This window comes from Pseudorca crassidens, chromosome 20 (genome assembly GCF_039906515.1).
Source record: "Pseudorca crassidens isolate mPseCra1 chromosome 20, mPseCra1.hap1, whole genome shotgun sequence".
NCBI classification, from domain to species: Eukaryota; Metazoa; Chordata; class Mammalia; order Artiodactyla; family Delphinidae; genus Pseudorca; species Pseudorca crassidens.
In genome coordinates, this window is record NC_090315.1 from 3,924,460 (window position 1) to 3,938,972 (window position 14,513).

Here is a 14,513-nt window from a genome sequence, read left to right on the forward strand (position 1 = left end):
ACCAGATTTTCCCTCCCTTATGAAACAACCATAAAAGGGGCAAAACATAAAACATAGTGCTTTTTAAGACAGTGCACATCAGGCCACAAAGGACAGTGGGACATGGGAAATGAATGAAGGGAGCCCTACCATTTCCCTGGCTTACTATCTTAAGAGCGTTTCTAGGTCACGGTGCAGGGGGAGGAATCCAGGCAGAGCCCTGTAGACCCCCTGAGTTGAAGAGATGGAGCTGAGAATCCAGAAAAACCAACGTGGCCTGAATTCCTAGGAAAGGGTACTGAAGCGAATAGGGCCACCCGGAGATCTGCAGAGGGTCCCCCTTGAGCACTTAGCAGAACCAAGGTTCAAGGCCAGGGAAAGAACTTCCCAAAAGGGTTAAGGAAACAGTGTTCAGTACTCACACCAGGCAGGCACACGTAGTATCATAAATGCAGACTATTCCAGCTTTCTTTTTCTTTTTGGCCGCACGGCATGGCATGCGGGATCTTAGTCCCACCACCAAGGATCAAACCCCGGGGCCCCAGCAGTGAAAGCACTGAGTCCTAACCACTGGACAGCCAGGAAATTCCCTCTTCCAGCTTTAAAAGATATAAAGCACAGCAGCGATTGCCTCGCACATTCAGGAAGTGTTCTTAGCATGGCCCACAAGAACCTGAATTACCCGGCCTACACTTCAGCCTCATCTCTGGGCCCTGCCTCTGTCTCAGTCAGTTTATTGCCAATAAACTGCTATGTAACAAATCGACCCTCCACTCAGTGGCTTGCTCCTGGCTTACTCCTGTTGAAGCCCAGAACCACTGTATGAGAAGTTCTACTACTCTCGGTCCACTGTGCTGTGAGGAGGCCCAAGCAAGCCACATGGAGGTGTCTGGCCAGTCCCAACACCCACTGCATGGAGAAGAGCCAGGCCCCAGATGTATGGACAAACTGAGCCAACCCAGCCATCCCTGGCTCCCTGGCCACCCCGATAAAGTCCCACTGTGGGGCAGAGATGGAGCCCTCCCTCTGTGCCCTGCTTGAATTGCTACTAATAGAACGTTTTTTCCTAATAACCACAGAATAATGAAATGAGCATAATAAAATGTTTTTCTTCATAATACTTCCACATCATATACTTGAATAGAAAGGTCCTTTCCTGTATTTGAGTAATCCCTGCCTTTTTTTAAAAAGGGGGGGGGAAGCTTTTTAGTAAAAAAACCCCCAAAAACCTTCAGCCTTCTGAGCTCCCTACATGGTTTATGAGGAAAGTGTAAGAGGCGTTTTTTATTTTTATTTAAAAAAATTAATTAATTAATTTTTGGCTGCACTGGGTCTTCGTTGCTGTGCACGGGCTTTCTCTAGTTGTGGTGAGTGGGGACTACTCTTCATTGCGGTGCGTGGGCTTCATCACGGTGGCTTCTCTTGCTGCGGAGCCCGGGCTCTAGGCACGTGGGCTTCAGTAGTTATGGCACGTGGGCTCAGTAGTTGTGACACATGGGCTTAGTTGCTCCACGGCACATGGGATCTTCCCAGACCAGGGCTCGAACCTGTGTCCCCTGCAGTAGCAGGCAGATTCTTAACCACTGCGCCCCCAGGGAAGTTCCCTGATGTTTTTTAACTATTCAAATGTAAAACTAAACCAGAAAAAAATTTTAAAACCTTGGTGGCTTAAAACAAAAATCCTTTCTTCTCATGCTTACAGGTCTGTGGATTGGCTGGGAGGCTCTGCTCCATGAGTCCCAGGCTTGGAGGGGCAGTGGGCGTGTTCTTACCATGCAAGGCCAGAAGCTTCCAGAAGGATGAGAGGAAACCCACAATGCCTCTGGACATCTACACATAAAACAAAAACTTGAAAGGTAAAGAAAGCATGTTTCCAGTGGAGTGAGGGAATGGGGGGAGGCGTAAAATAGGGGTATAGGATTGAGATACAAATTACTATGTATAAAATAAATAAGCTACAAAGACAATTGTACAACATAGGGAATATAACCAGTATTTTATAATAACTATAAATGGTGTATAACCTTTACAAATTTGAATCATTATGCTGTACACCTGAAACTCATATAATATTGTACATCAACTATACCTCAATTAAAAACAATAAAAAGCAGGTGTCATGGTTTAACGGGCAGCCTTGGGAGTATGTAAAATAATATAGTATCTCACAATCTGTAGCATGTGGATTCTGGTGACATACATACGTCTTCCCATTGTATATCCACACGTTTCTCTGCTTTCCCAACTATCTAAAAATGAGCTTGTGCCCATTTCTCTAATGGCCGAAGGAAGGATTTATGAAGGCTAATCCTATGAAGGGAATAATTTAGGAAGCCTAACTCTATGGAGAAGCACTTTACAAAAACAGCAGGCCAGGGCTTCCCTGGTGGCGCAGTGGTTAAGAGTCCGCCTGCCGATGCAGGGGACACGGGTTCGTGTCCTGGTCTGGGAGGATCCCGCATGCCGCGGAGCGGCTGGGCCCGTGTGCCATGGCCGCTGAGCCTGCACGTCCGGAGCCTGTGCTCCGCAACACAGAAGCCACAGCAGTGAGAGGCCCGCGTACCGAAAAAAAACACAAAAAAACAGCAGGCCAATAGTGACTCTTATGTCGAGTTCTGTACTATAATCGTTTGCCCACGTCAATGGATTTGTCACCTTTTTCCCTCTGGTCTAGAATTACATCATATCTCTGAGACAAATGATTTCCATGGCTTAAGGGTGAACTGTGGGTTGCAAACTCCAGCTCAAGCCCTTTCTGTGCTGTGTGGCCTGGGGTGACTCACTTAGACTCTCTGATCCTAAGGGTCTTTTTACCCTCACCTGTGGACTCCGCCCCTCCTTGAAGCAGAAGAGTCCCGCCCCCATATTACTGGCCCCGCCCACCAGGGCGCCCAGGTCGTGGTGAGCGGAGCTCGGGTAGACACGCCCAAGCCCCGCCCCCAGCCGCCCTGCCCTCCTCGGGCTCCCGGAGCCGCTGAGATTCATCATCCCACTGTGTACGGTCGCACGTCCTTCTGGGACTTGTAGTTTCCGTACACCGGCGCTGCGGGCCCGAGTCACTGTGCAGGCGCAGCGCGGCACCTTCTGGGAGTTGTAGTTCTTGACGGACCCGAGCGAGCCGCAACTCTCCCAGTGCGCACGCGCAGTCCGGGCCGGCCTAGCGCTTGGGCTAGTTTGTGGTGGCTGATACCTTGACCTGTGTGGCCCGCACTTCCGCGCCACCGCCGGACGAGGGGTCACCGGGGCTCCGCGTGGGCCGGATAGGCCAGAGACCGTGGAGAAACTGACCCAAACCCGCCAGGCTCGGCGGGAGCCGCCCAAGGCCTTCAGAGATGGTCCTGGAGGCGCGGGCGCCGCGGTGCGCATGCGCGATTGTGTGTACGCTTGTCCCCTGTGTGTGTGTGTGTGATGGTATGATCCCGACTCCAGCGGCGTGTTCCTGTGCGTGTGAGTCCTGCCCTGCGTGCCACTCCAGAACTTTGTGCCGGTGCGGGCGTATAGCTATGTGTGTCACTGTGCGTGTAGGCCCGCTTGTCCCATCTGTGCATGAGACTTCATGTGAGTCCGTCCCCAAGTGTCACCACATGTTTGCACGTGCCTGACCCTAGCGGCCTGTGCCTGTGAATTTGAGCATTTGGGGACCTCTGCCTATCTGTGACTTTGGGCATGTGTGGAACTTGTTCTCCTAGGTGGGTGTGAGGTGTATAATTCCACACCCCTGGCTGTGCAACTGCGTAGGGTGGCTGGGTGGGTGTGCCTGCCAGCATGGAGCTGGATGGTCAGGGTGTGCCTGAGTGGAGGGCTGTGCACAGGATATTGATGAGAGACACTGCGAGGGTGGGGGTGCTGCGTGTGTGTGTGTGTGTGTGTGTGTGTGTGTGTGTGTCTGCGCGTGGGGGAGACCCTGCAAACCTGCGGCTCTGGATATGTGCGGAGCTCTGCCCACCGCATGACTCTGTGTGACTAGGGGTGCCACTGTGGGTGGTGACCCAGGCCAGGCCTGCCCGTTGAGCAGGGCGGCATGTGTGACTTTGTTGTGTGTGTACCCATGTGTGCATGGGCAGGCGTGACCGCAGACGCGCTTGGAGTTGAGTGGGTGTGCGAGACTGCCTGCCTCCTTGTGTACGGGAAGGACTGTGCCACAGCATATGGGTGACTGTGTAAGGGCATCTGAGGGCCAAGGCAGGGGGTGGTATAACAGCCCCCCCCCCGTGTGGGTGCATGCAACTCCATGTGTGTGTCTGTGTGTGATGTGACATGTGTCTGCCTCTGAGCATGTCTCTGTCTCCCTTTTGGTTGCTTGCTTGTGCACCTGACTGGCCCAGGTGTACCCCACCCTGAATCCACTTACCTTCCCCACGTGCACATAGAGGAAACACCCTGCATTCTTGCTTCACCCACCCACGTGCGCCTGCCCCAGCATCTTCCTTCAGGGGTCCCTGTTTCTTTTCCTCACAGATGCTGACTGGACCCACTGAGGCATGTGTGGCCACGGCAGGAGCCACAGCCTGAGTGACATGGACAGGACCCGATGCTCCCAAACCCACGAGGTGGGTACCACTGCCTGCTCTGGGGACCCAGTCAGGCCCCACTCAAGCCTGAGGGCTGCCTGTGGGGGTGGCACCAGAACTGGGACTGGCCCCATTTGGGTCCCACCAGCAAAGTTCTCACCTCTGCACAAAGACCCTGCATGGTCTGGCCCTCACCCTGCCATATCTAATCTCCCCTGCTCTCCGCCTAGGTCACTCTTCTCCAGCGCCCCCCAACCCTGCCCAGCCCCTTAACTGTTCCTCCATCACCTCCATCATGGTCCTGCCTTAGGACCTTTGCACTTGCTGGGCTCACGGCCCAGAATCCTTGCTCCATAACTTCCTCCAAGTCTTGGCTCATTGAGCCCTGCACTGGGGGACAAGCATTCCAGGTAGGTGGAACGGCCAGTGCAAAGGCCCTGTGGCAGGAGTATGCCTGGAGTGTTTGTGGAACAGGGAGGAGGCCTCTGGCTGGAGCAGGGCAAGCCCAGAGCAGGTGAGGGTGTTGTAGAGGCTGAGGTCAGGGAGATGCTGTGCAGGCCATGGAGAGGAGTGTGGCATTTATGGAGCCATTAGTGATTTTTTAAAAAGTATTTATTTATGTGGCTGCTCAGGGTCTTAGTTGCGACGTGCGGGATCTTTAGTTGCGGCACGTGGGATCTTAGTTCCCCAACCAGGGATCGAATCCGGGCCCCCTGCATTGGGATCTTGGTATCTTAACCACTGGACCACCAGGGAAGTCCTGCCATTAGTGATTTTAATTGGGAGAGAGAGGAAGAGGAAAAGCTCTGGAGCTGGGCAGCCCAGGTATGGGTCCTGGTATTGCCACTTCTGGGAGCCTCACTGAGGAATAAAAGAGCTTAAAGGGTGATGGGCACATAGGTCTGTGTTCAACAGGTGCTGGTTATTTTGGCCACTATAATAATACACCCGAGTTGGCTTCAGAGTGGCCGGGACCAGTGCCTCTTAGATGTTCCTGTGCCCACAAACCACCCGGGGCTCTTATCAGAAGGCAGATTCCAAGTTACCAGGCCTGGGGAGAGGCCTGAGCTCTGCGCTTGTCCCGGGCAATTCTGATGCTGCTGGGCCTTGGGCTAGGGTGGAGCAGTGTTGATTTCAGAGTGGAAATCAGGATCTCTGTGTTGACGGCTGTCGTGCTCTGTGTGCTAGTTAAGATGAAATGTCTCCTCCTGGTCTGGACATGTGGCCCACCCACCCGTGAAAACTTTCACTGGCTTCCTGTACCTGCTGTGCGTGTACACCTTCCTGTACACCTGCTCGTCGCCACCTGTAGCTCGTCTTTGCTGGGGTTGGGGTGGGGAGCACCAGGGGGATGAGGGGAGCTCAGAGCCTTCTGAGGGAGGCTCAGGCTCAGCCTGTGAGTGTGACTTTACACACAGCAGGGAGCAAGCTGGAAGCTGGTTGCGGCTGGGGGGAGACGGACACAGGGCCTCTGGACCCATGGGAGCAGGGTCTTTCAGGGAGGGGTGTGCTGCTGGTGATACCAGGAGAAACTCATCACCCCTAGGATGGCCCCCACTTGGCCCACCCACCCCAGGGGGCTGAACCCAAAGCAGGTCACTGACTGCTCTCCACACGTGCACATAGTCACAGGCACCAGGGATTAGGACTTCAGTACATCTTTTGCATGGACGCAATTGAACCCATAACAGCAGGGTTTAGAAACAGTTTTGGTTGTCACACCTGGGGGCATCCAGTGAGTAGAGGTCAGGGACGCTGCTCAACATACTACAAGGCACAGGATGGTCCCGCAACAAAGCATGATGTGACCCACACTGTCAGTAGACAGACCTTGCACTGATCTTTTTCCAGCCCGGGACAGGTGACAAACCTGTTTGGTTTTTTGTTGTCATTCTTTTTTTCTTTCTTTCCTTCTTTCCTCCTCTTCCTTCCCTCCCTTCCCTCCCTCCCTCTCTTTCTTTCTCATCCAGTAATGAAGATGTGAAATCGAGGCAGCAGCTCACAAAGCCAGGATGGAAGGACTCTTGACGGTTGCCGTCCAGCAAGACTCTGAGTTGGAAGAAACCCCGAAACACGAAGGTCATTTCAGGGGTGGCCAGGAGAACCAGGAGGTCCACGAGGAAGACCCCACGGAGGACTGCATCCCAGAGCATGGTGAATGCACCAGAACCCCCAGGACCAGATCGAGCCCCACAACTACCCAGGCTGACTGCAGGCCCCAGAGGCGCGGTGCACCAAGAAAGAACCCAAACCAGAAGAACACAGACGCCAGCGCAGAGGAGGAGGAGGAACGAGGTGGTGGCACCAGAAAGCCGTGGAAGTGTCAGGACTGTGGAAAGGCCTTCAGCTACTGCTCGGCCTTCACCCTGCACCAAAGAACCCACACAGGGGAGAAGCCGTTCTCCTGCCCCGACTGCAGCAAGGCCTTTAGCCAGAGCGTGCACCTGATGCTGCACCGGCAGACACACACGGGTGAGCGGCCCTACACATGCGGTGAGTGCGGCAAGGCCTTTAGCCAGGGCTCCTACCTGGCAGCGCACCGGCGCACACACACGGGCCAGCGGCCACACAGCTGTGCAGACTGTGGTAAGGCTTTCATGCGCCCCACGCACCTGGCGCAGCACCGGCGTGTGCACACAGGCGAGCGGCCCTTCGTGTGTGGCCAGTGTGCCAAGACCTTTCGCAACCGCTCCTCCCTGCTGGAGCACCAGCGCATCCACACGGGCGAGAAGCCATTCGTGTGTGCACAGTGCGACAAGGCCTTCCGCTTCTCCTCGGCGCTCATCCGCCACCAGCGCACGCACACTGCCGAGCGGCCCTACGCCTGTGGCCAGTGTGCCAAGGCCTTCACGCAGATCACGCACCTGGCGCAGCACCGTCGCGTGCACACAGGCGAGAAGCCCTACACGTGCCCCGAGTGCGGTGCGCCCTTCAGCCAGAGCGCCTCGCTGGCCGAGCACCGGCGCATCCACACGGGCGAGAAGCCGTACACGTGCGCGCAGTGCGGCAAGGCCTTCACGCAGGTGTCGCACCTGAGCCAGCACCGGCGCATGCACACTGGAGAGCGGCCCTACGCCTGCCGGGACTGCGGCCGCGCCTTCAGCAACCGCTCGCACCTGGTGCAGCACCACCTCGTGCACACGGGGGTGCAGCCCTACAAGTGCCTGGAGTGCGGCACCACCTTCAGCCACGTGTCCTCCCTAATTGAGCACCAGAAGGTCCACACCGGAGAGAAGCCCTACCGGTGCAGGGACTGCGGCCGTGCCTTCAGCCAGGGCTCATCGCTGACGCTGCACCGGCGCACACACACCGGTGAGCGGCCCTACGCGTGCCCTGAGTGCGGCAAGGCCTTCAGCAACCGCTCCTACCTGATCCAGCACCACATCGTGCACACCGGGGAGAAGCCGTACGAGTGCAGTGGCTGCGGCAAGGCCTTCGGCTTCTCCTCCGCCCTAATTCGACACCAGAGGACACACGCTGACGAGCAGGTGGGGGACACCTTTGCCCAGTTGCCACACCTGACTCAACACCTGAGCTCTGACCAGGAGGAGGAGCCTGTTGACGGGGGTGGTCCTGCAGAAACCGTGGTGGACCAGCCCAAGAATGAGGGCTGAGGGCTGCCAGGGCCTCCTATAGGCAGGCACCCTGCTGAGCCTTTTATACCTTGTGCTCGGGCTCTCAGCACTAGCGGGTAGATACCCTACCATCCCCATGTTGCCGATGAGGAAACCAAGGCTCTGGGAGGCTCCGTGGGGTGCCCGAGATCACACAGGAAGGATGTCACAGGGTCAGGACTGGACCTCGCATCTACCAGACTCACCTCCACCACCTCCCTGGTTCAAAATTCTAATTGTGACCCATGAAAGTAGACCCGAAGATATATCTGTGGGTATCTGGTCGGCCTTTTGATCATTTTATGACTGAGTAGACATTTGGTCCACACATTTAAATAAAAGGTTCAGTTCCTTTGGTGCAGTTGGCATGGTAACAGGGAGCAGGGTCTTAAGAATAAATGTGGGGACTTCCTGGTGGTGCAGTGGTTAAGAATCCGCCTGCCAATGTAGGGGACGTGGGTTCGAGCCCTGGTCCAGGAAGACCCCACATGCCGCAGAGCAACTAAGCCCATGCACCACAGCTACTGAGCCTGCGCTCTAGAGCCCGTGAGCCACAACTACTGAAGCCTGTGCACCTAGAGCCCGTGCTCTGCAACAAGAGAAGCTACCCCAATGAGAATCCCACGCACCACAACGAAGAGTAGCCCCTGCTCACCGCAAGTAGAGAAAGCCCGCACGCAGCAATGAAGACCCCATGCAGCCATAAGTAAATAAATAAATAAATTTATAAAAAAATAAATGTGGATCCCTAGGACTGAAACAGTGCTTCCAAAATTAGAGAAAAATGAGCAGAGAACTCCAGGGCAGGGAAAGTTGTTTTAGAAGGAAGCACCTCTCCCCTGACAGACCTGTGGAGGGTGAGTTTTAGAGTGGACCCCAGTCTTTTTTTCAGTATGAGGAAACACCTCCCCTTTCCAGATGTTTTCCCCCAACTCAAAGTCCTGACTTTCATGGTTGTCTCTGTTAGCTCTTGCCAAGTAACAAGTCGCCCAGAATGTCCATTTAGTGTTTCCCATGCAGGGTGGTGCTGGAGGTCTGGACCAGTTTCATTCGATGTTGGGAAGGGGAGGGCCCACCATACCAGCCTCTTTCTCGGACCTCTGGGAGTGTGGGAACGTGTAAGCACCAGCGATTGGCCACAGAGTGGAGGCGGGACTGAAATCAGAGCTGATCCTCAGCGGCTGTCCACACCTTGGATTTACATTACTGCCACCACCTTTGTAAACTCAGTGCCTGCAGGACAGCCAAGTGGACTGCAGGTGTTCCCACAGTTGGGATAGTCTGGCATTAGCAGCTGTGTGGCTGGCCTGGAGTCTGGGCTGCTTCCGCTGCAGTCCCGATACCTGACTTCAGTGGATCAGTGTCTACAAATCTGTGCTTGTAGTTTTGTGAACACAGCACCTGAGGGACATCTGGGCTGATTTCTTGCCTTCCCGCAGTGGAGGCAGGGCCGAGGGCAGTGCCAACAACAGTGTACTTTGTGAGCCCACACGACAGGTGACAAGTGACACCACAGCGTGCTGCCTGATGGGCAGCTCCAACTGAGGAATACTCACTGACTCCTCTCCCATCCCACCCCCGTCACACCACAGCTTAGTAATGGGTCTGGGGGCCTCTACTCCAACAACTAGGGAGCATGCCCTTACCCCAACAGGGCAGTGAAAACCACAGATCAAAGAGGAGGCCCCACTCACCATCCAGGGCAGGCTCTGGTCACCGCAACACCAGTCACACCCCCTATCAAGCAGATAATGGCCAGCACACACTGAGGAAAGACGCAGCAGGCATCCATATAAAAGCAGCCCTCGCACCAAAAGTACTAAAACCACGCAGGCTACACAAGGACATTCCATATAAAAATAGCCCTTGGGAGTTCCCTGGTGGTCTAGTGGTTAGGATTTGGTGTTTTCATTGCCATGGCCCACGTTCAGTCCCTGGTCAGAGAACTGAGATCCCGCAAGACATGCAGCATGTTTAGCCAACATAAAAACAAACAAACAAAAAAGCCCTCTAAGACCACAGTAGATAACTGTTCCTCCTAAACCCATAGGGTAAGAGAAATATAAGTAAAATGAAGAAGCAGAGGCATCACTCCAGATTAAAAGATCAAGAGAATTCCCCTGAAAGAACAAACAATGAAACAGACCGCCTCAGTCTAATAGACACTGAATTTAAAAAAGGAGATAATGAAAATACTGAAGGAATTAAGAAGAGATATTGATAGAAATGCAGATTACTGTAAAAAGAAACTAGAAGCTATAAAAGGAACCAAGAAAAATTTAAAAATTCATTTGGTGAGATGAAAGATGAGCTACAGACAATAAATAGCAGATTGAATATGGAAAAGAATGAATAAGTGATCTGGAAGATAGAATAATGGAAATCTCCCAATCAGAGCAGCAGACAGAAAGCCAAATGAAGAAAAAAAAGAAGAAAGCAATATAAGAGACCTATGGGATAATATAAAGCATGCCAATATATGCAAAATAGGGATACCAGAAGGAGAAGAAAGAGAAAAGGGGATTGAAAATGTATTTGAAGAAATTATGGCTGAAAATTTCCCAAACCTAAAGAAGGAAACAGATATCCAGGTACAGGAAGCACAGAGGGTCCCAAACAAGATGAACCCAAACAGACCTACACCAAAACATATCATAATTAAAATGGCAAAAGTTAAAGAGGGGATTCTAAAGGCAGCAAAAGAAATACAAAGTTAATTACAAGGGAACCCCCATAAGGCTATCAGGTAATTTCTCTACAGAAACATTGCAGGTTAGAAGGGAGTGGCAAGATACATTCAAAGTCCTGAAAGGGAAAAATCTGCAACCTAGGATACTCTACCCAGCAAGATTATTTAGAAGAAGAATAGAATAGAAGAAGAGATAAAGAAATTCTCAGATAAGCAAAAAGTAAAAGAATACAGCAATAGTAAAACCTAGCCCAAAGGAAATATTGAAAGGCCTTCTCTAAATAGAAAAGCAGCAAGACTCTATAGGAAAGAGAAAATCACAACTGGAAAGTAAATCACTTAAATAAGCCAGTGCACAGATTTTTTAAAAATCAAAAAAAATTTCTGCAAAATTTTCTGTGAAAGTGCTGATAACCACAATGAATGGCAGAAGGATAAACATGCAGATGTAAAAGAGGACATCAAAATCATACAATGTGGGGGAGGAGAGTAAGAAAATGTAGTGGGTTTATTTTTTTTCAGAAGGTGTTTCAGCTTATATGACTACCAGTCCAAGCAAGTAGATATAGGAAGATGTTAACATACTTGAAAAACAGGGTAACCACAAATCAAAAAACATACAATAGATTCACGAAAACCAAAAAGAAGAGAACACAAGCATAATACAAAAGAAAATCATCAAACCACAAAAGGAAAAACAAAAAGGAACAAGAAGAAATACAAAATCAATGGGAAAACAGGGTTTAAAATGGCAATAAGTACATATCTATCAACAATTACCTTAAATGACAATGGACTAAATGCTCCAATAAAAAGACATAGAGTGGCAGGTTGGATTAAAAAAAAACAAAAAAGCCTACAATATACTGCCTACAAGAGACCCACTTTGGGGCAAAGGACACACATAGATTGAAAGTGAGCGGATGGAAAAGGATATTTCATGCAAATGGAAATGACAAGAAAGCAGGGGTCACAATACTCATATCAAACAAAACAGAGGCTATAAACAGGAAAGATAAAGAAGGACACTATATAACAATAAAAGAAGAGGATATTACACTTGTCAACATATATGCACCAATATAGGAGCACCCAAATGCATGAAATTAATACTAACAGACATAAAGGCAGAAATCAATGGGACTACAACACCCCACTCACATCAATGGACAGATCTTCCAGACAGAAAATCAATAAGGCAACAGAGATCCTAAATGATACAATAGAATAGTTAGACTTAATTGATATTTTCAGGACATTACATCCAAAAGAACCCAGAATACACATTCTTTTCAAGTGCACATGGAAAATTCTCTAAGATTGATTACATACTACGGCATAAAACAAGCCTCAACAAATTTAAAAGAGTATAGAAATTATTTCAAGCATCTTTTCTGACCACAAGAGCATGAAACTAGAAATCAACCACAGGAAAAAAAAATGAGAAAAACAACAATTACATGGAGAATAAACAACATGCTACTAAAAAACCAATGGGTCAAGGAGGAAATCAAAGAGGAAATTAAAAAATACCTTGAGACAAATGACAATGAAAACAATCATACAAAATCTATGGGAAGCAGCAAAAGCAGTTCTTAGAGGGAAGTTCATAGTGATACAGGCCTTCTTCAAGAAATAGGAAAAATCTCAAATAAACTAACCTACCACCTAAAAGAATTAGAAAAAGAAGAATAAACAAAATCTAAAGTCAGCAGAAGGAATGAAATAATAAAGATCAGAGAGGAAATAAAATAGAGATTTTTAAAAGCAATAGAAAAAAATCAATAAGACAAAGAGCTGGTTCTTTGAAAGGGTAAAAAAAATTGACAAACCTTTGGCCAGGCTCACCAAGAAGAAAAGAGAGAGGACCCAAATAAACAAAATAAATGAAAGAGGAGAAATAGCAACTGATACCACAGAAATGCAATAAAAAAAGAGAATACTATGAACAATTATATGCCAACAAATTGGACAACCTAGAAGAAATGGACAAGTTTTTAGAAACATACAGTGCACCAAAACTGAATCAAAAAGAAATAGATAATTTGAACAGAGCAATCACTAGAAATAAAATAGAATCTGTAATTTAAAAAAAAAAAAGACTTCCTACAAACAAAAGTTCAGGACCAGATGGCTTCACAGGTGAATTCTACCAAACATACAAAGAAGAACTTATATACTAATCCTTTTTAAACTCTTCCAAAAGATTGAAGAGGAGGGAACACTCCCAAAGACATTCTATGAATCCAGCATCACCCGGATACCAAAACCAGACAAAGACACCACCAAAAAAAGAAAATTACAGTCCAATATCTTTGATGAATGTAGATGGGAAAATTCTCAACAAAATATTAGCAAACTGAATCCAACAACACATAAAAACGTTTGTACACCACAACCAAGTTGGATTCATCCCAGGGTCACAAGGATGGTTCAACATACACAAATCAATCAATGTGATATACCACATCAACAAAAGAAAAGAAAAAAACCACATGATCATCTCAATAGATGCAGAAAAGGTATTTTATAAAATTCAACATCCAGTCATGATAAAAAGTTATGAAAGTGGGTATAGAGGGAACATATCTCAACATAATAAAAGCTGTTTATGACAAACCCACAGGCAAGATAATACTCAATGATGAAAAGCTGAAAGCCTTCCTACTAAAATCTGGAATCTAACACAACATTGTAAATCAAGTATTTACAAGTATACTTCAATAAAACAAATAAATAAAATAAATAAAATTTATTTTATTAAAATAAATAAATAAATCAATAATAAATCAATAAAATAAATTTAAAAGCACTGAACGACTCTGATAAGACCAGCCCTAAACATGTAAATGAATAAAAGCATCAGCTAACTCAGATAATGATGAACGTTATGAAGGGGATTTTAAAAGGTATGGGGAAGTCATTCTGCATTTTACATGAGTTAATTTGAATTTAATGCTAACTAAAATAGCCTGTTTGTGGCCTGTCAAACATGCATTGTACATCTGCTTTAATTATTGAAGAAAAGGGCACACTGACCAGAAGTAAAGAATGTGTTAAAAAGAAAGGTTAAATGCCTCCCTTCCTGGGATGCCAATGCTGGTCCTCCCTCAATAAGACTCCCTTCCCAGGTGCCAAGGCCATACTGACTCTCTGTATACTCGCTGTATACGCGCTGGTCTGTTTTTGTTTAGTTTGGTTTTGGTTTTGAAACCTTGAAGAAATGTACCTCTGACTTATCTAATGTTCTTTGCTCTGACAGTATGTAACACTGTGCTGAAAACCATGCTTCTCCCGAGAAATTTCTCAGAATAATCTGGGAGGCTGTCTTCTGGGCTATAGTCCTCAGTTTGGCGCAAATAAAACTCTTTTCTATTTTTATTATATATTTATTGATTATTTTCATTGACAAGGGGTTGGTGGCATTTGCGGGGCTGCGCAGCTCTCTCCCAGGAGATGAGAGGCTAATGACAAAAAGGAGCCAGCCCAGGGGAAAGTTTGGGGGAAGACTGCTCACTCCTGCTGGTCCCTGAAGCCTGGCATTTGGAGGATGGGTGTGGGAGGTGGGGGAGGCCCCTGTATCAGCAGAGGGGACCCACCTCAGGTGAAAGGTGGGATGCAGACCGGACACACGAAGACACGCTGTGCTCACACACACCCCATCACAATCACATTCTGGACCCTGCCCTTCCCCCACCGCACATCCCCCAGTTCTGTTGG

The 14,513-nt window shown here is 49.0% G+C and overlaps 2 protein-coding genes across 2 annotated transcripts in view; one reads left to right on the plus strand and one right to left on the minus strand.

Annotated features, from left to right (window-relative positions):
• AURKC (aurora kinase C) overlaps positions 1-14,513 on the minus strand; it is a 476,131-nt gene that overhangs the window by 459,100 nt on the left and 2,518 nt on the right. The gene's annotated exons all lie outside the window — the stretch shown is intronic.
• Positions 3,125-14,177, plus strand: ZNF835 (zinc finger protein 835). The gene is given in 4 exon segments (XM_067720573.1): positions 3,125-3,337; positions 4,438-4,529; positions 6,461-7,972; positions 7,975-14,177. Coding segments are annotated over 2 exon segments (1,527 nt in total). The 5' UTR covers positions 3,125-3,337; positions 4,438-4,529; positions 6,461-6,502; the 3' UTR covers positions 8,032-14,177.